At 39.2% G+C, this 20,955-nt stretch overlaps 1 protein-coding gene across 11 annotated transcripts in view; it reads right to left on the bottom strand.

Annotated features, from left to right (window-relative positions):
• Positions 1-15,397, bottom strand: part of LOC136436808 (neurobeachin-like) — a 159,315-nt gene extending 143,918 nt beyond the window's left edge. For all 11 annotated transcript variants that reach the window (XM_066431140.1, XM_066431145.1, XM_066431142.1 and 8 more), the window contains exon 1: positions 15,058-15,397. In XM_066431140.1, coding sequence (XP_066287237.1) covers positions 15,058-15,246 — 189 coding nt within the window. In that variant the 5' untranslated portion in view covers positions 15,247-15,397. The remainder of the gene's footprint in view (positions 1-15,057) is intronic.
• Positions 15,398-20,955: the final 5,558 nt, after the last annotated feature.

Here is a 20,955-nt window from a genome sequence, read left to right as displayed (position 1 = left end):
ATAATGGTAAATAGGTGCGGAATTTGATCCCTTGTTGCCATTAAACACATTCATTTCTGGAACCCTGGGATTTACGATTAGTGCCGAGAGACTGAAATATTCTCTTACACATGGTACGGTTCGTAAACCTCATTGTAGAAATTGGATAGAGTCAGAAAATACTTCATACTTTGATGTCAGAGCAAAATGGACATCTTTTATCTAAAGGTTCAGCACACTTTAATAAAGAATCCCAGCAGCTAAACGTTCATTTGACGATTCTGAATATCATTCATATCCTAGGAAATAAAAAGAAATAATTTCAAGTTCTTTATTGGATTAGAGCCCAAGCCTTACCCTGCTCTGTAAGCATCTGACTCAAAGACCTTTCTGTAATTTCTACATTTAGAACTAAAATGTTGGCTACCATCCCAGCTTTCAGCTGTTACCCTCAGAGAGGCTATACTAGTTAAAGTCATATGTCTAGATCATGTGTGATACCAGGACCATATCTGGACACATCTGCACTTAAACTATGTGGCTGTCAAATGAACATCATAAATGCTGATAAAATGACCACTTTTACATGTATATGGCAGCTTGCAGTAATATACACATGGCAATATCATGCATAATATTCCTTACATTATATTAATGGTTTCTAGGTTTATCTGGTTCAAATAAAAATCCATTCACATTTGAAGACTCTTGCTACACAAACAGCTCTGGAAGTGATATATACTGCCTGAATGATCAATTTGAGACAGGCCGTTCTAAGAGGTCGGGCTAAGGAACATGAATAGCTTCCCCCCTGCTGTTTTATCCACTTCCTTCCTCTATGGATGGTACACCATGGTTAGAGATTACCTTAGGCATTCATAAAGGTCTCCCAATTTTACAGCTCTAGAGAAGCATTCACTCCTTTTCCATGGAGATTTGCATTAGTGGTGGCACAACTTGTGATGTCAGCAAGCATTTTCTCCAATGCATAACCCATGGTAATGCGCAGGCAACCCATGCTTTGAAAAGACTTCAGAGGGGCAAATCACACATCACATGATTCCCTGGGAATAGGCTGACTCATACCCAGGTGATGTGGCACCTGTTGCCATGCCGACGGCATGACGGCCTCTTGGTATTCTGGTAAATCAGCACTGGGGTCACTGTCGGTCAAGTTGCAATGCTCACTAACTGTCAGAGTGACTGTATAACGTAATCAATGAGATACAGTACTTGAAGTACATTATTTCTACATTTTGATATCTTCAACATTCTTTTATATGAGCAGTTTTAAAATTTGGGACAAGTACATGTATTTTGAAGGTATTACAATAAATTCAACTTATATGTATATAACAGCTTCACATGAATATTTCAACACATGATCCATGACATTCTGCTTCAATTACTTGGATATTTGAAGGTTCCTCGTAAGATGCCACATGGTTTCCAGCATTTACTAAGCACTGAAGGATTGTCATTTTGATCCTTTTCATTTGATTCATGCTACCTTTGATTCTTAGTCACAAAAAGTAGGGAATTTTTGTGACTTAACTTGACAATGATCTGCTCCATTCACACAGCTGTGTACATTCTGGTAGTGCAAATGTCAAGACCCAAAACCAGTATGGAATATTCCTGAAAAACAGACAGTTTCCATCCTGTGGTGATCATGACAGGGAAGGTCAGATATCATGCCTGGAGGAAGGAGCATACAATGTAGTCACAAGAAGCCATCCATCTATGGCACTGGTCTTTTGATATGTGAAAAACCACTTTGGCAGCTGACATCTGTCTTCACAAAGTGAACCTAGTGGCTTTTTGATCATGGAATTAGATTCTTCTGCAAGGTGAAATGTGCTTCCGTTCTGTGTTGTCATATGGTAGCTATCCATTAGTTATACATGAGGATAGGCTCTGCTTTTGAAAAGAATATGAAAAGAAATTATCTACAGTACAATTAAAGGCATGCCACAAAAATGTCATCTGCTCATGTATTTTATTACACTACAATTAGGAATCTTGCAGCAAAATAATTTGTCATACAAACATAATTTTATAACGTTGTGTAGAAAACACAAAGTCACCAAAAATATTTAATGTATTGCATGGATAAAACTATAAGCGGAGTCACCTTGCCTGCCGTGCACTTTGCCTGACTTCTGACTACACGTGACTGATTCATCACATTAATTGTTTCTACGCCTGTAGGATGGATTCACCAACACATTGAAACCTTGACTAATGGAATGGAAGTAATTACAAAAATATGCATATATTCATATTGTGCTGTTTTTAGCATCACACATGTATATGTATGTCGCATATGTGCTAGCAGATATGGGAGTGACCTTGAGACAGCGATTACGGTTTGCATGTTGATTAGTAAACTAGGAATGCCCTGAAAGTAGAAGTATACATGTAAACAGTCGTCCCCTAAAAATCTTATTAGAATGTGAGATTATTTTCCATAGTTTGGCACCCTAAGTCGTATTACAGATACTTTTTACACCCAAAAAATATACCTTAAATGTGACAAAATCATCATTTTTTGACTGCTTCAAAATCAACGTACATATCAAGCTATGCCGCAACGTGAATCACTGGGCGCATAAACATGAATAATATGCTTTAGGCAACTGAATGTTTTATATGGTGAAATCATAATCAATGGAAACTGCCATGGTAACCTCCCATTAATGCTAACAATGATAAGTCTGGCCCTGCCTCATCCCTTGGTTCATAAGTGCTTCCAGGATTAGGCCAGACTGATATAAAGATAGCATATCATTAGTTAGACTGACTTCATTACTTGTAAGTTTCCCAGCAGTAATAAGTCATAGTTAGCAGTGCAGCTGTGTTCTTCATTGCCTTTTTTTACTTATTACCGTCAGGTCTTGCCATATATTCAAATATCTTTAATATTTCAGGAAGGCTGGAGTAAGGTTGCTTTTTCTTGTCTAAGTCCCAATTTGAGAGAAAGAACCTTCTTTCAGAACTCCTTTCCTTTTGACTAGAAGTATGAGAGTGAAAGATGTGATTGTTACTTCATGGTTGTAATGATGATGATGATGATGGTTGTAATTTTAGTCGTTATGCTTTTTTCAGGATTTCATCTTACACCAGAACATAAAGCCTTCTGATTCTGCACAATAGCACGAATATGGATTTTTTTAGAAGTGGCAACAGCTGTGTAGCCTCTTCAAATTCAATATACATGAATACATCTAGGACTACATTGTGCTATAAAGCATTTCATGCTGTCTTGCTCTGAAATTTGCATGAACTGAAAAAGTGTATTCCGAATTTATGCATTCTGTACATATACTACAAGCATACAGATGACAAATTCAAGATCAGTCATTCAGTGAAACTTGATATAGTGCAACACTAATCCCTAACACACCACTCTTGCAATCAGTGATTCATACTTCAGTTCTCTCAACTAATCACTACAGATAATATTTCCACACTAACACTAAATTTCAAACAAAATCCTGCAAAAATAAATTAATCTGTATAAACCCTTTCAAAACAATTATAAATTCTTCATCATCATTTCACCACTAAGCCAGATTTCTGACACTGAGTACTCAAATCTACTAATCTTCAGATCTAAGATATACCGTAGAAAAATACCACCTTTCAAATTAGACTTCCCTCACACTATACTTTTTGGCATCAATGTCTCTTCTGCAGTGCCAACTTGTCAGTACCACCCTGGCAATGATGTTAGTCGTACCTCTGACTTGTGGTAAATAGAATTGGCATAGCTCCTGCTGTTCCACAATTGGATTAGATGGTAAGCTATACAGCATGTAATCAAATTGACATAGTTCTTCTGCAGATGGGCATGTACCAGCGGTGCAGTAACAGCTGTTCACTCTTACAGTGAGCAGGGTTCTCACCAGGATTTTTCATAGGGGGCAACTTAGTGAAGCGAAACCGTGTGGCAGGTGAATGGGTGAGGGCTGCAGGCACGAGTATTGTAGAGGGGTCCGAGGCATCCCCTCTAAAAATTTGGAAACTTATTATATTATAACCCTCAGAAAGAGTTTTTTTTACCTTTGTTTGAAAACAACAGAAAAGCCCCCTACGCTGATTGAAACACAGCGTAGGGCCCAAATCACAGTGTAGGGGATTCAAATCACAGCGTAGGGGCCCCCTACACTCAACTGCGCTGTGAGAACCCTGGTGAGGGGTAAAAAAACTACCAAAACCATCAACACACGCAATGCAGTTACCGGTACACTGTATTCTGTATGTAATCACCCTGTAAAAAAGTGTGGCAGATATTTTGCATACTATCATTGAAATATGGACTTAAAATCAAAATAATAGAAATATTGGTCCCTTACTTTTATTATTTGAATACAGGCTTTGAGTTTTCCCTACATGTACATATTTCAATTCAAACTATTTGTCATATATGGATACAGGGTGCAAAATACTTTTTTGAGCCAGGTTGCCCATGTTGCAACCTAGGGCAAATGCTAGGTTGCACATCCAAATTTCAGGTTGCTCCAGCAACATTCACCGATTTTATCAAATTAAGCTTGTATGTAGTAATATAAATTAGATAGTATTGTGTTCCCATTGACCTAACAACGTCTTGTTTAGCCGAGGGCAGTGTGTCTTCATCTTTTTCAGCTCAAATTCCCCGATCTATGAAGGGTTTTGGATGGTTTAAAACGAAAAAGTGTTGATTTGTTTGTTTCAATTGAAGATTTACCGTATTTTATGAGAGTGACACTGTGTTTTAGTGTGCTTCCAGGGCTCCGATTGAGATCTTTGGCTCAAAATATAAGGTTGCACACTGCGCTACCTGGGTTTGGAATTAACTTGCACCAACCAAAATATTGTTGCACTGTGCAACGTGCAACCAGGTATTTTGCACCCTGGGATATATACAGGCATATACATGTTCTTGATTACACTTTCAGACTGACTAGTATTGTTGGGAAGTCAGAGGAAAATAATGCACTTGCTGGCAAATGTTGCCTTTCTTCTATAGATATCTTTGTATTCAAACCAGGTGGAAGTCATATTAACTGAGACATGTTCAAAGACAGTGGAAGTCAAACGTCATTGAGAAATTTATCAAGTATGATAGAACCAATATGCAGGCTCTTTCCTCTGGGGTCGAAGTCATATGCAGAAGAGTTGCACACATGCCAAGAGAACAGCAAAAAGCTTTTAAACCTATTACAGTACTAGCATCACACAACTGTGGCCCAGCTAACAGGGCATTCAAGATGCAACTTTAGCATAAATTTGGTTAAATACAAGGGACAAACGAAAAGACTGACATAAGGTAGAATACAGCCTGAATATTTCCAGTAGGACTATTGATTTCTTTGGGAAATGGAATGCTACTGCACATGGTCGTACCAAATTTCCAGTATTTCCTTCAAGAAATAGCCTTAAGTCTTAGTCAAGTAACATTGATAAGATAAATCTGAAGCTATAGAATAATTCTTGCCACATCTTCTGACTTCTGCAACCTTATTTGACTACTGTAACTTCATTTGATAACTCTGGTGTATTATTTCTGAGACTAAATAACTACTAGCAGGAGTGTGCTTTTATGAAGGAAACTACATGTGATTCCATATTCAAGGGGCATTATTAAAAATGTTAGTTTATATAATTTGCTAAAAGAAAGAATTCATTATTTTTCAGGGAATCAGCAGTCCCCTCACAGTCACACACATGCTGTAGATGTAAGAATGTTAAGTATAAAACTTGGCATTAAGATTAAGTTATAATAACAGTTCCCTCTTGAATATGTGAGTAGTGGTACAGTATCTGGGACAAAGTAGAAAGAATGAACTACATGCCTGGAGTCACCAATGTCAGACGACTCAATACAAAATACTGTTGTGAGTAAAATCCTTCATCCTGACATTGTGAATGATTTAATGAATATGGGTCAGGAAAAATTAGGTAAAGATTTATTTAAGAGTCTTTCACAGTGCTACTTTCATAAGTCAATGTCACCTATCTATAAAATAGCAAGTCTCAGGGTATTATGGCACAGACACAAAGTCTAGTTTACTGAATCAAAGGTGCTACAAATAAATGCTCTCTTTCCCTCCGCCTCTAGATCTAGAGGAAAGCAACTTGCCTCAAACTTACAAACTGTCAGTAGAATTAATCACAAACTAGTGCTCATGAAAAAATACTATAAAACAGACAGCCAAATGGCAAATTTCAAAACCAAAATCATAATTTGTACTATAATTCAACATTTTGCAATAGAGCATGCCTATATTGATGGACATAGAAATCTTGCTACTGTAGTGCACAAAGTGTATGCAGCTTAAAATATCACCAACCTATTTGTCATTTTGCTATATATAGATCAAAAATCAATCTCATCGACTTCTTCATACAAAAATGAAACATTACGTGTACCTACATGTACATGTATCATCGTATATCTGTCTCAATCTATGTCTCCTTCATTTTCATATTTTTAGCTTGTTTTATCCCTTGTATGTAAAATATTAATAATAGAGTCTGATTAAAATTCTATACAGCTGCTTATTAATTGTTTAATAGGTGAACAACTGGATTGCATAGTTTGAACATTAAGCACAGCATGTGCATGTCTGTTGGATTCTTTGCCTTGTAATTAAACATTTAGTGACTGTCACAAGACAGCAAGAAATCATCTGAAGTAATTTTGCCTGCAGCTTCTAGCTGTGTGTAAGGATATGGGGCAAGGACATGCCATTTAATCATTCATGTTCAACGTAAAAAATGTGATGGAGGGAAAATTTCCTGTCACATTATTTAACTATCATCAGCAAAACTACCTAACAGACTATCATTTTAAACAGTTTTACATCGTTTTTCATCAATGGATAATCATGTATTGATAATGATAGGTTTTGACATTATTATCAACTGTTACTCTACTGTATGGACATATACACATGATGTATGTACTAGCACTGGTGACATGGTGTTAAGCAATTACAAACATGCACATATCTATCGTGACTGCAGTAGTTTTAAGATTTTCACAGCCACATTTCCATGCTGCTTTCCTGCCCATATTTCCAGTATAGCAGGGCAACTTCATTACGGCGCCAACACCACCATGTCATGGGTCCACAAGGGACTTCAATATCAAAGACCCCAGACAGACCCTACTATAACTACCATTCTTCAAGCCAAAATTACTCTTCAGCCAATCAGTGCAGCAGGCGGTAGTAGAAACGACCCCTCATTAAAAATTCATCCCGCTCCCCGTGAAAGGGCGCCGGATAGTTCCGTAATGCCCCCGGCAGACGATCGCTCAGCGTGTGATGGAAAATCCATGGCCATTCATGCTGATACGTCATTACGTCAGGCCATGAGGCCGCGCAGACCCAACCATTTTCTACATCATTTCAAACCCTACAGGAAATTCCCTCGGCTTTCTTTTATACGCTGATTCTACTCCACTCCATACGCATTAAACCATTTAAGTCGTACATTCGACTGGATCGCAGCTCGCTGTACGTCAGCTGCACATGTTATCTCATTACTGTATGCTCATCAATCCTTGCTGACAGCCGGAGCTGGGATTATAATCCGTTCATTTAGAAATATATCATCCTTCACACCCGAGGGGAGTCGATATTGCCAGATCCCAAATCCCCTATTAACGAGTCATATGTGACACTAAGGGTGAGCCGTACGAAAAATAAAATTCATCGTCATATGAAAGCTGAGCATTAGCGTGTGTGTAGGCAATCTAGCTCGCCCAGCCCACCTCTCTGCCTGTGCATCTGTCACTTCGTTTGTCCTATTCTGAGGGAAGCAACTCAATAAGCAGCGATGGAGGGGATAACATCCTTCCACATTACATCGTAAATGCGTAACAAAATTTTGCGGTAAAACTAACAGATGGTCAATGGAGATAGAATGCCTTATCTCATTAGGACTCCCCGGTTGTGCGATTCCCTTCAGACTAAGAGGAAAGGGAAAGCAGAGAATAGATTGGGCAACTGGGAAGACTGATAGTTGCTGGACGTGATATCTCTATTGACTATCTAGTTAGTCTTGTTTCCAAAGAGATAACACTGCCCGAAACGTCCTTGCCTTTTCAAGCATGTGGGTTATACGCAGGCAAACTGACGCGTGGGATGTATATATGGAGTACATCACTTTGGACAGTTCAACATCATGTACAACGTATGTCAGATGAGGATTTAATTTATTTTATAAAGGATTGTTAACAATCATATGACGGGCTGGAAAATATGTGATAAGTAATATAGGCAAGTACATTGTAGGGTTCTGAAAAATAACAAAAATATTATTTGGTAAGCTATTAATCTGATATTTGGGGGGTTTGGATCCTTTCTGACAGAAAATTAAAACATGTAAGCTTGTAAAAATTATATCTCCATTAACTATCTAGTCAGTCTTGTTTCAGAAGAAATAGTACTGCCCGAAACGTCCCTGCATTTTCAAGCACGTGGGTTACACGCAGGCACACTGGCGTGGACGGTATGGTGTACATCACTTTGGACAGTACAACATCATGTACGTCAGATGAGGATTTAATTTATTTTATAAAGGATTGTTAACAATCATATGACAGGCTGGAAAATATGTGATAAGTAATATAGGCAAGTAGGGTTCTGAAAAATAACAAAAATATTATTTGGTAAGCTATTAATCTGATATTTGGGGGCTTTGGGTCCTTTCTGACAGAAAATTAAAACATGTAAGTTTGTAAAAATGATATCTCTATTGACTATCTAGTTAGTCTTGTTTCAGAAGAGATAACACTACCCAAAACGTCCTTGCATTTTCAAGCACATGGGTTATACGCAGGCACACTGTCGTGTGGGCTGTATGGAGTACATCACTTTGGACAGTACAACATCATGTACGTCAGATGAGGATCATCTTATGAAGGATTAAAAAGGTCATGTACATAGCGTAAGTGGGCTGGAAAATATCTGATGAGTAATAATACTGGATAAAATGGACAATAAAGTAGGAATCTGAAAAATAACAAAAATATTGCGGACAGTAATTCGTAAGCTATTCATCTGATATTTTGGGGTTCTGGGGTCCTCCTGACAAAAAAATTGAAAGAAATACACAAGTACATTTATGAAGGTTAAACATGCAGGTTAACAACAAGTAAAGACAATTCTATCTCTACAACTGGATAAGATTCGGAGATTACTTCCTGATGTTTTGAGTGATTCGCCATACTGAAGAAGAGTGATGGATGTCACTTGAAACGTCCAGAAGTAATCTCTGAATATTATCCAGTTTTGGAGACTGAATTGTCTTTAAATATGCACTCATAAAAATAGTAGCCTATGGATGCTGTATGGCATGACTTTCTAACCCGAGGCAGCTAAAGGACAAGGCCGTTCAAGCAATTTTGTTGTTACCAAAATATCTGACTTACGGGGTTGAAATAAGAGTCACAGTTTCATTTCCCAAGAGACTAATTAACAGATGGAATAGATGTAACTGACATTCTGATAATGCAGATTACTACACTGCACTGATGTATATTGCCTATCAAGCAGTTACCGCTGTGCTTATTAATACAATATGCTGACTAACGAGATTTCCAGAATGTGCAATAGAATGTGACAGTTTTCTCAAATTATGCATATTTTTATAAAAATGCCGCTTGTTTTGTTTAACCCTCAGAGCCCTGTCCAACAATATTGTTTATAAATGCCACAAACACTTATGATACTATGAACAGGATACAACTTATTCATGCATACTATTATCACAATGACTGGAATTTGGCTTGTTTTATAAAAAAATACTATTGTTACCAGCTGCTGTTTCGGAGATTAGACAAAGGTATATGGTTCTTCAGGGAAATTGCAACACAATACTACCTGTACAGGCAGCGAATACAAAACATATTCAACACAACACTAAATGCGAAAAGCAATGAATACAATCAATACAAAGGTACATGTATATATGCTCATCTTACAGCAAGAAACTTGTATGTTTTTATAATTTTGAGATTCTTATTGTTTGTAGTAAGAGCATAATTATTCAATTGAAAATAGCTAAAACCTGAAAGGCATCAAAAGTGTACCGTGCACGCATTAAATCAATCAGACCAATGGATGATTTTGACCTTTCTCTCCTAGATACATGTACAGGTATGAATCATGTGAGAGGGACAGCCACAACAGCAGCTTATGGAATTATTCACCATTGTGTCCCTTTCATACAAGAAAATGTAACGACACTGTGTTATGACAAGAGGGCACTCACTAATAGATGAATTAAAAGAATGGGGGGAGGGCGGGTGTCCAGCACAAAAAATCCATTAGTGAGAAATCTAAATGGGAATCTGGTAACGGAATCATGGCCAGTTATTTTCAGTTTGACCTTGGTTGTTTCCAGTGGGAATAGGGAGAATGGACAGGGCACTTTGTCTTGAAACAGCTTGTTATTTATCAAAGGGGCCATTTGTATCATGGGGTCTCTTCTAAAACACAGAAAGGAGAAAGAAACTTTAGATAGATGTGGATAAAGAGGGGCTATGGGGACAAAGACTCATTTTTTGATACCACAATCAAAACATTTTATGGACACTTGTACGGGGGCATCTTTGAACATGTTCAACAATCATACAGCCAGAGGACACATGACTATTTTTGGCAATATTGTCTTGCTGCAGTTGCATCAAATTAACATACATGTACTATATATATCTATAATCATACAGGGCTTGAAATACCTACATTGTACTATAACGTTACATGTAGTACCTGCTTTTGGGATTGCAGAAAAAATACAAACAATATGTAATTTGGGAAGCTAGAGGTAAAAGAATACACTTAGTCTGACATTATGAATCACATATCACAGAAACAGAAAAAAGTATTTGGAGCCTTTATATAAGAAGGGGAAAATAGAATTATGGGTGGGGGACAATATAGTTATGGGTGGGGGGTAATAGAATCATGGTCGGTGTTGCTCTGGCTGTTAGTGGGGGTGGGGGTTGACAATATAAAAATGTAGTTTTTGCCTTTATCTAGTTTATGACATAAAAACTGGAAGATGAATGAATGAATAAATGAATGAATAAATGAATGAATGTTGCAAATCTATAGAAACTGTTTTATCAACTACATTGTAGACTAGAGACTGCAATAAGAAAATTGGCGTGTATACACCATCCATCAAAAATATCCACAGAACTGACAATATTTCAATAGAGGAATCCATCTTGCGATAAATGAGGTCACACCAAATGTCATAACCTGAAACTCAGAAAGGAAAAAATTGATTTATTGATAACCACCAAAATGCTACCGTATACAGATTCTGATGTTTAACAGATACAAACACAAAAATACAATTATTATTCTGCATTCTGTGGGAGATATTCCCAAAAGGTGACTGAATTTTGGTTAGAAAATTACGACATTCCACTATAAACCACTTGCCCTAGATATAGGTTCGGCAGATTCAATTTCTAAGGCTGATCATCCTTTCAATTCTATTCCAGCTTACAAGGGACAGAATATCAAATGGGGCTTAATTTCAGAGGCATCTTGGATATGATTCAATAATTCTACAATAAGATGACCAGCACAACAAAGCTTGGGGTTTCCCTGCTCCTACAGCCTTTGTAAAAAACTCAAAATAACATTAATGCCCTTTTTGTAACCATATTCTACCACATCACGGTAACTTCTACAGGATGTGAAAGGATGCAGTAAAAAAGACAATAAACACAAAATGATAGTAATAACATGCAATAAATGTTCATGCAATAGGGGATGATAACAAGAGTACATAATGAGACTCAAGCATCAAGACGTGAAGTACATGTATTCGTGGTATCCCATCGAAAGGTAGAAACAAACTTTACAAGTCTTTATTCAACATGCAACATTTTCATTTTGGCAAGCAAATTCTTATCCCTTTCATATACATAATATCATCCTCAGTCTGAGGTTTGACCTCTGTACCTTTACATCTTATACATGTACACTATTACTTATCTACAATCTTTTCCACTAGTATTTAATTTAAAACTTTACTAAAAGCCTATAGCCATAAAATGTATCCCATTATCATCACCATCAATTGCAATTGGTATAAAATATTAAACATGCACAATAAAGACATCAAGAAAATCCTACCAAAACAATAAATGGTTTTCTACTAATTCTCCTTCCGAACGGCAGCGGTTGATTAATACGTGAAAGCACACATGATTTAATTTATGACCATATCTACTTGTAATCTAGATTACCCAGCAAGCTACACCAATATAGAAATGCACAAAGAGCAGTAAAAGGGGGACCAGAGGGACGTATTTAGGTGTAATCTACGGGCTATGTGAAGCAAAGTGTCTAATGGTATAATTCCCGGACTGTCAGCGTTACTTAGGCACAGGACGTTTTGGCCTAATAAGGCTCTAATGCACATCTGTTGGGAGGGTAGACGCACATACATATGGGTACTTAGTGCCGGGAGAAGCCAAAACACATTTGACCAAAGAAATTCTGCCGCAAATCAAGATTCCTTAAATGTGTATTAGATTCTTTACACGTAAGAGTTCATAAAGCATCCAAAACACAAGTTTATAAAATATTTTTCCTATTCAAATTCAGTGTCCTGAATTGTAAAAATAGTCCAATTATAAGACTGAGTGAAAAATCCTCTATAAGTATAACTGAAAATGTAGCATACACATTACATAAAATCATAGAATAATGCAATGAAATTGATGTGGTCTAAATACTGACGATACTAAACAACGACAGCATGGAACTTCAATAGGATACTTCCGCTCTGCCTTGGCTATTCCCCTACAGTTTCCGAGCAGGAATGCGGGCCATGAGGCATGTTATTATCCGCAGTCATTGATTAATATTCCGTACAATGGCGGAGCGCATGGAAGGGCAATAGGAAATACCACATGTGCAATTGCTGCCTGAAGGTGCAAAATTGATTGATATACAGAGATAAATAAATGTGGGCTATACAGTGGTTTTAGTGATATATGTGCATACATGTACATGTATATATCTATACTCTTCAGATATCATTCTAGGTATATATGCTAATATGGCAATCTATAATGGGATACACAAGTATGTTAAGCCTAACAAATACATTTTTTCCGATGATCATCATTGAAGCCTACATGCACATACATTGTAACGTATTTGGTATCTCTCAAATTAGATGCAAAAAAAAAAATTGGCTCCATGAAATAGCTACCTCAATTACATGTCGTAAACAGGGATCAAAACAACCTGCAACCTATAATTTGCAAAAAAAGTATTTTGATTTTCCCAGCTAAAATAATACAGGCTACAGGGTAGTTTATAAGGAATCATACATTGCTGAACATAGAAATAAAGTATTTCCAACCTAGCAATACTGTAGTTGCATATCATGTGAAGCTCATGCTTCTGAAACGGTTGAAAAGTGGGTGGGTGGGTGGGGGGTGACATAGAAGTGTTGATCATCAAACAATACTGCATTATCTAACACCGGGGGTAAATACATGAGTAATTCTGTAAACAAGTTGCATGGCGACCATGTACATGTATCTTTAAAGCAAATTAAAGCAAAAAAACACTGGATTAAATGTTAGATTGTATTCTGCAACTGTCCATACAATTCTATTGAATATTCTATGATTACATGGAGCGTACGTGTCAGTTATGTAATACGTAAATGACGGTTAGACATCCAGGTATTAAGATACGCCAAATAGCAGTTAGAGTTCATTTGACCATTTCCAAAATCATATCCAGTTGTTTGAGTAACTTCTATTTGGCGTAAGTTATGTAATGCACATACACCTGTAAGTTTAACCTTTACCATCTTTCAAGGACCTGGTCATTAGAGGTCAAGGACCTGTGGTATGTTGACCTATGACCTCAACTACAGGTGTGACATACTTTCACACGATATATCAGGCTGCAGCAAATGAGAAACTTCAAACTTACAAATCAGGACTCATCTCAATAATTTCCCCTATTGGTATACTAGAGCAACATTCAAGAGTGGACTGCAGGAGTATAGTCTGCAGTAATACACATTCATTTCTCAATATCAGTTCAGATGACACACAGTATAGATCAATGAAGTCCGACTTATAAAAAATCATACTGTCACTGGCTTTTGACAATTTTACAATACTTCATATAATCCCTGTTTCACAGGGAGGGGCACTGATCGAGACGAGGGCTAACGTATAACATTATCATTCTTTAGTTACATAACTAGAAATAATCAGTAGAACACCCACATGTATACATAGACATGCACACACACATACACACACACATGCACATGCCTGCACACACACACACACACACACGTGCACACACACACACACACAAACACACACACACACACACATACACAAACAAGCATGTGCGTGCACACACACGTGCGCACACACAGACACAAACACACACGCATGCACAAACACACACACATACACATGCACACACAAACAATAGCATGCATGCACACACACACATGCACACAGACACACACACAGACACACACTGACACCTGCGCACAGTGGTTACAATAGCCTGATCAATAGATTAGTGGATTTGCCATCTTAGATAACTAAGAGTCATAGTCCCATCATAGGACAGACCAACTGTATATCATATATCTGTCCACCTATTCTCCACTGCCGTAATGCAGAGATATCCCTTCTATAGATTCCTGCATCACTATGATTATGATAGATGGGTAGAAGGTTGTATCCGTGATGTCACAGCCCTGGGTCCCCTATAGCACATCAGCCCCTCCATTTGGTTTTATGACGCGCTTAGCCTGGTCCTCATGCAGACTAGAACCAATCGATCGGGCGGTGTCGGCTCGTGGGGTCCCCAGGCACCCTAATTGCTATTGTCTTGGTCCAGAGATTGCCAGGTGAACACATAATGCAGTGTCCGAAGCTGGGACGTCCCATCGCGACTATACATCAGTCCCTGCTATTGTTATTATGCACCTGCTGAAATATACATTCTACAGCTTGACCGGATAATGTATGAGTTGTTGGATATATCTTAAAGAGATGTAGCTTACCAAGTTCAGCACAGTCTCCAGAATGTCTCGGTTGGACACCTCTCCGACTTGGATCAGTCCGATCAGAACAGCGAATTTCATCTTGGTGGTTTTCATCTGGACGTCGGTCGCAGCGCCCGACCCACCACCGCCGGCCTGCAAGCCGAGCTGCGCGGCCAGACCCGTCACCGACGCCGCCTGGGTACTCATCCTCCCCGCCTTAAAAATCCAAGCGGATAGATCTCAGCGCAGATCAGCACTCGCGATATATCCCCAAACTATTACTCCGGTCTGTACGAGGGAAGAACAGCAATCAGGAACCATAAATGGGCGCCATCTTGTTTGTATCACCTGCCGAACGCATGCGCATGACGAGGCTTTTCATTGGTCAGGAAATCGATCCGCCGAGAAACTTGAAAATGAAAGTTCCGCCCAAGGGGCAACGCCCCCTTACCTGTGCTCACCTGAACTGTAGGCCCACCCAAGTGCATATAAACCGACTAAACTTGCCATTTCCCTCTGCAGTATGATTTTACAGGACCTGACACGCGATCGGTGCTATCTGTGTGGTAGATCTTGACATGTCTGTGGGAGTTAGGGGAAAGGTGCGTTCAGATAGACATCACCGCGGGATTAAAGTTGACATGGAAACCGGGGCTTTTAGACTGGGGCACGAACTTTAGGTGACAGGGGTTTGCTTAACATGATTTGGATCGACCGTGTGGGACATGCATGTTTTCTCAACAGACGGGGGAATTTTTTTCCGGATGTGGGACCGGTGGCAACAGCATTCATTTATTTATGAACACAATAATCCTCTTGTTTCCCAACATGCAAACGCGGGACAAGGCGCCACCACGAAATTTTCGTTCATAGAAATCGCAAAGTATGAGATTTGAAATAAGCGCTGACCATTTCAAAGATCCCAATGCCTATCTATTACAGAATCATTAAACCATTGTTATTGAAAAAAAGTATTAGTTTGAGTTTACCAAAAACTCCCATTACTAACATAACGTACTGTTATATTTCATATTTTCCGGTCCTGTCAACAACGCGGCGTTACGCTATTCATACATGACTTACCGTCTAGATGATAATGAAAAGCGTGATAAATCACCGTGGTGTCTCTAGTAATCAACTCGACCTTCTAATGCTAAGATAAGAACTAATGTAATTAATATGCTTCTGTTGTGAATATATAAGTGGCTTAAATGCCTGGCGGCTGTCAGGCGGGAATACCAAAGTTCCGCGGATGTGGTTTAAACTCGGAGACTTTCCTCGTCGATAGTTCATCACTGACAAAGCCTAAATGCCGCCCTGCGTTCTTAAGTCGATACCAAACTAATTAAACAGCGGTGTGAACTGAATACGTAACCTTTTGTCTTATCCAATCTTTTCATTAGTGACTGAAACAAATCCTTTCCAGAAAATTTGAAATTGACAACGTATTCTACAGGATGCGTGAAATCCCAAGGACGTGGAAAATATCATCTGATAGTGGAAAGTGGAACGTTTATCTTAAAGCTTTATGAAGATTATTTTTATTTGGAACCTTTGCTACTAGGAGTTTGTGATTGGTAGGACGAGATATGTCTTTCCTTGGAGGTCACACCACATCCAATATCTAATGTAAAATCCCTCATACTTGGTTATAGTGATCATATTGCTTGTTAATGCTATTTTAAACCAGGTCAAACGTTATTAACGGAAGTACATCGATCCGGATATCTGTGTTTTCGCGCGCCAGTCTCTAATGCGTCGCTAGGTTCTGGGTTATGTCAGAGATGGTTGAAGCTGATAGTTGTAGTTGGTGAAATAACCGCTGTGCGGCGCTTTAATACAGTTGTCCAGGTGTTCACCGTGCGAGATGTGTATACCTGACCTGCTTCATTGGTTGAACGGATGGTGTTATATCCTCCTTTACGAGCGATTGTTTCGATTCACAAATTTCGGAATACATGTAAAGCTTTATTCAGGAACCCTTTAACCTCATCATTTGTCGCTTCGTTCACCGTTCAGGTAACATGTAAATAAATCTAGCTAGAATCACATGATGACTGCACTTGGACCACTACGTTATCTGCCAATCCACACACGTAACATGTGTTAAATATCGTTAGGTACTACATGCAGTCGTACTAGTCTACATACGATAGCAATATCTGCTTCAAGAGAAAGTTTGACGATTTTTGTAAAAGCCTTATCCGCCATCTTTGATGCTAAAAATAAAATGACCTGTGGCGATGTCTAACAATTGGTACCTGACCTTCACAAAAGGAAGCGTTTAACCAACATTTGATGATAGTCACCTCCCCAATGGCAATGCTTGTAATTTACAACGAGGTCTCGTGTCCCTGATAGTCTGATAACAAAGTCGGTTTGACCTGGAGGCCTTTCCTGTCACCCTTTACTGTGACCACCAGACATGGCTGGTGCCACCAGCCATTGTCTGCAACCACAAGGACACCATGACACCAGGACAACGATGATTGATGACATTCTTTCTCTTATCTGGAAGGTTATCTTGCTTTGCGGAGACCTGCAGGGTGGGTTATGTAAACAAACACGAGTATGTAGTCTGACATTACAGCGAGTGAAAATGAACTTTCGGCTGTTGGTCAGTGTGTATTTGGGTCATGTGTTAGCATTATTGTGTCGTAAAGACGGCCACGCCCACCTGAGAAAGTGTGTCCGTCGCCAGCGGCTGTCTCAAGGCGGTGTTTCTCATGATGACAGGGCTGGACCTTGAACACCTGTGTAATTACCTGTCCGCTGTCCAGTTACCTGTGAAATTGTCTATAGAAATACCGCAGGAGCAGTAAAAAGAGCACCACTGTTTGTGACACCTATCAACATTTCTGGCGGTCAAGACATCATTAGTGCAATCATAACTTAATCATGGATGACAAAAATGTCTGGTCAGTGAGAAGCGTCCTCTAGCGGCACGCGCGCTCTGACGGCTGCAGTTGTCATCGCTGCAAACAAAAAATGTACCACCATCGTGGTTTCAGATTTCCAGATTCTATCTTCGCATGGTCTCACACTCCGGACAAAGCATGGTGGAATTCGAAACATTTTGTCGGCGACATCCCAGAGCCTTTCTTCTTCTTTTTTCTCACCTGGTCCGAGGTGAGATCGGATAGCAGTGTCACTCAGTCATAAATACGATATATTGGACAGTTCGATCCAGCCTATATTACAGCTTTCTTTATGTGATTTCCATGTCAAACATACATTCCAACACATTTTAATAAGTCCATGTGTATCTCACAAAGAAGACTATGGACGTCAGTCCGAAGCTTTTGTTCAAAAGAGAAAAAGTGAGAGAAAAACTTTTGCAGGTTCTTTTAATCATCTTACTATATTGATCTAAAATATTGCTACTGTTGGCTGACGTTATGCAGTTCGTGAAGCAAGTCGTGAACAGGCGTCGTCAAGTTTTCTCACCACAATTCAGCAAAGTAAAAAAGAGCAGTGCGACCAACTATTACTTTGTTTCCAAAATGTTTGATTTCACCCTGTGTAATGTTTGTATGTGTGTATCTACCATATGCATCTATGTACACACATCTCAGAAAGCTGACATCACCTTGGCATGGACGCCAATACCTGTAGATGTCTTCCACACTGTAGTCGGCACTCTTAAAATTTTATAGCATCAAAATGTAGTAAAACGCAAAGTAAACACAACAAACGCGTGATAAATGACAAGAACACGTCTGCGTAATAAAACACCTTTAACAGTAAACCAAAGAGTGATAACGAACGGAAATGTCTGTAGTACTTACTGAATACCACACTTATCTTCTGGGAAGTAATCGTCAGCTGCAGTAGTTTGGACATTTTATTAGCGCCTTACGGAAAGCAGGCATTGCAATGCTTCCGGAGTCTTTGATATACGTTTACAACTACATGTATAACATGTGTTGCTAAGAGTGCATAAATCTATCTCTGTAAATCTGATCTTCCCGTTGTTTGCTAAATGTATTGGTTCGGGCCAGGTTGTAGAATCTTGCTCTAAATGCTGACTCTAATCTGTCGACAGCTAACTAAGGCCGCACTTCAAAGTCGACCAAAATAAACATGGTTGCCCCAGAACATGGCGTTCAGCAGGCGACACGACAGGTGGTCACGGGATTCCTCTTCTTGGTTGGATGAAAGGTCCGGATAGTAGATGGACGTTTAAGGCGACAGAGAACAAGCATGCTACTACTGTATTACTACACTTTTAAGTGCCAATTTTAGGTTTTAAAAGCCAAAGCCATAGATGCTAGATTTGCTCAACGGGAAAAATGGTAAAACAATCACTATAACAATACCAATTCTCGGAAACATCCAACTCTTATCTGATCAGGAAATATTTTAAGTCCATGTTCAGGTGTGGACTAAGAACATTCAAAGCTTATGTTGGATAGTAAATCTGACCCATAATCTTGATTGTGTTCTAGTCACATGCTTCATCCTTTCAGGGATTGTTTGGACTTTGTCATTCACGTCTAGAATGTAGCATGTATTGGGTGCGTACATAGGCCCGATTTACACTTGGAGTAAGTCAGAACACTCGCGTGTGAATCGGCGGGCCATATTCTGGCAAAATGACACAATCGGGGTATGGGGGGGGATGGATGGAGAGGCGGGTAAAGAACTAAGATAGCGCCACCGGCAAAACGACCTGCTTGAGGGCCTGATATGTAGACATATGTTTCTCAGGCCAGCAGCTCCAGAACACATATCGCTCGTTCTCATTTAAGTGTACACATTTTGTCACTTGCGTTACCGTTTGAAGTAACACGTTTCTGACATTAAGATATGCCACATATAAGGTGCCAAACTGTCGTTTTTAAAAGCTAGAAAAGTTTGAAGTCGTCATAAAAACGACAGCTTGGCACCTTATATGTGGCAAATCTAAATGCCAGGAACGTCTTACTTCAAACGGTAACGGAAGTTACAAAATGTGTACATTTAAATGAGAACGAGCGATATATCCACTGACCTTTACCTGCTGTTCAGCATTTGTCATCAACCCGGTTTTGTGGCGAGATTTATGCACGCGTAACCCTCTGGTACTGTCCCAGCCAGTCTGGTGTCAGAGAGCCCGACACGTCACTCACCCGTCATAATCGATTACACTTTCCCTTTCAGCGAACAGCAACAATAGCGTTTTGTTGTGGTCTCTGCCATGCCTCTGGCTTTCTCCCCACTGTCGCGTGTTCGTGCGGTGTGATCCACATGTTGATACTGATATTAATGTGACTTATCATCGTTATTACAGTTGATGGGTGCATGTCAAGTTATCATAAAGGTTAGATCATTAGCACAGAGCGACGCTAATGAGGTTAGAATGAGTTGTAGGGTCGGATGTAGAGTGTTTGATTCTCAACAGCCTAAATATTGTTTTAGTTTATACAAATGTAGCAACTTGTAAGGATTTGATTGGCCACTTTCAGCGCATTGCTTGCACAACAGTAAAGATGTTCCACAGATTTGTAGCGAGCACCAGAGGAAACGTTCTAGATGGAAATGGGTTTAATATCAAGCCCCATTATCTCATATGTTCCTCCGTTCTTCTTTCTCCCTCTCTCCGTTCGCCTCAAGGAATTCTGACTATACCAAGCAACAATACGCCCACAGTTCTGCTTGTTGAAATAAAAGAAACTAGAAAATCTTTTTTTTAAATTACAAAATACTAAAACTGCATTTGCAAACTGTCGCATTCACCGTAGAATTGATGCAAATTTAAGAATCGTTAAGTCCTTACTGACACAGGAATCCCCACAACATGACATCTCGGTAATACCGTAGGGAAGAATTAGAGACGTTATCAATCTTCTTGCAGGTGTTGTGCCGTAGGACATGTAACATCGTTCCATGCTTCGCGTCACAAGCTTCAGATGCAGTTTCATACTGTTTCACCCA

This window comes from Branchiostoma lanceolatum, chromosome 6 (assembly GCF_035083965.1).
Source record: "Branchiostoma lanceolatum isolate klBraLanc5 chromosome 6, klBraLanc5.hap2, whole genome shotgun sequence".
Lineage (NCBI taxonomy): Eukaryota > Metazoa > Chordata > Leptocardii > Amphioxiformes > Branchiostomatidae > Branchiostoma > Branchiostoma lanceolatum.
This window is presented reverse-complemented; position numbering and strand designations above follow the sequence as displayed.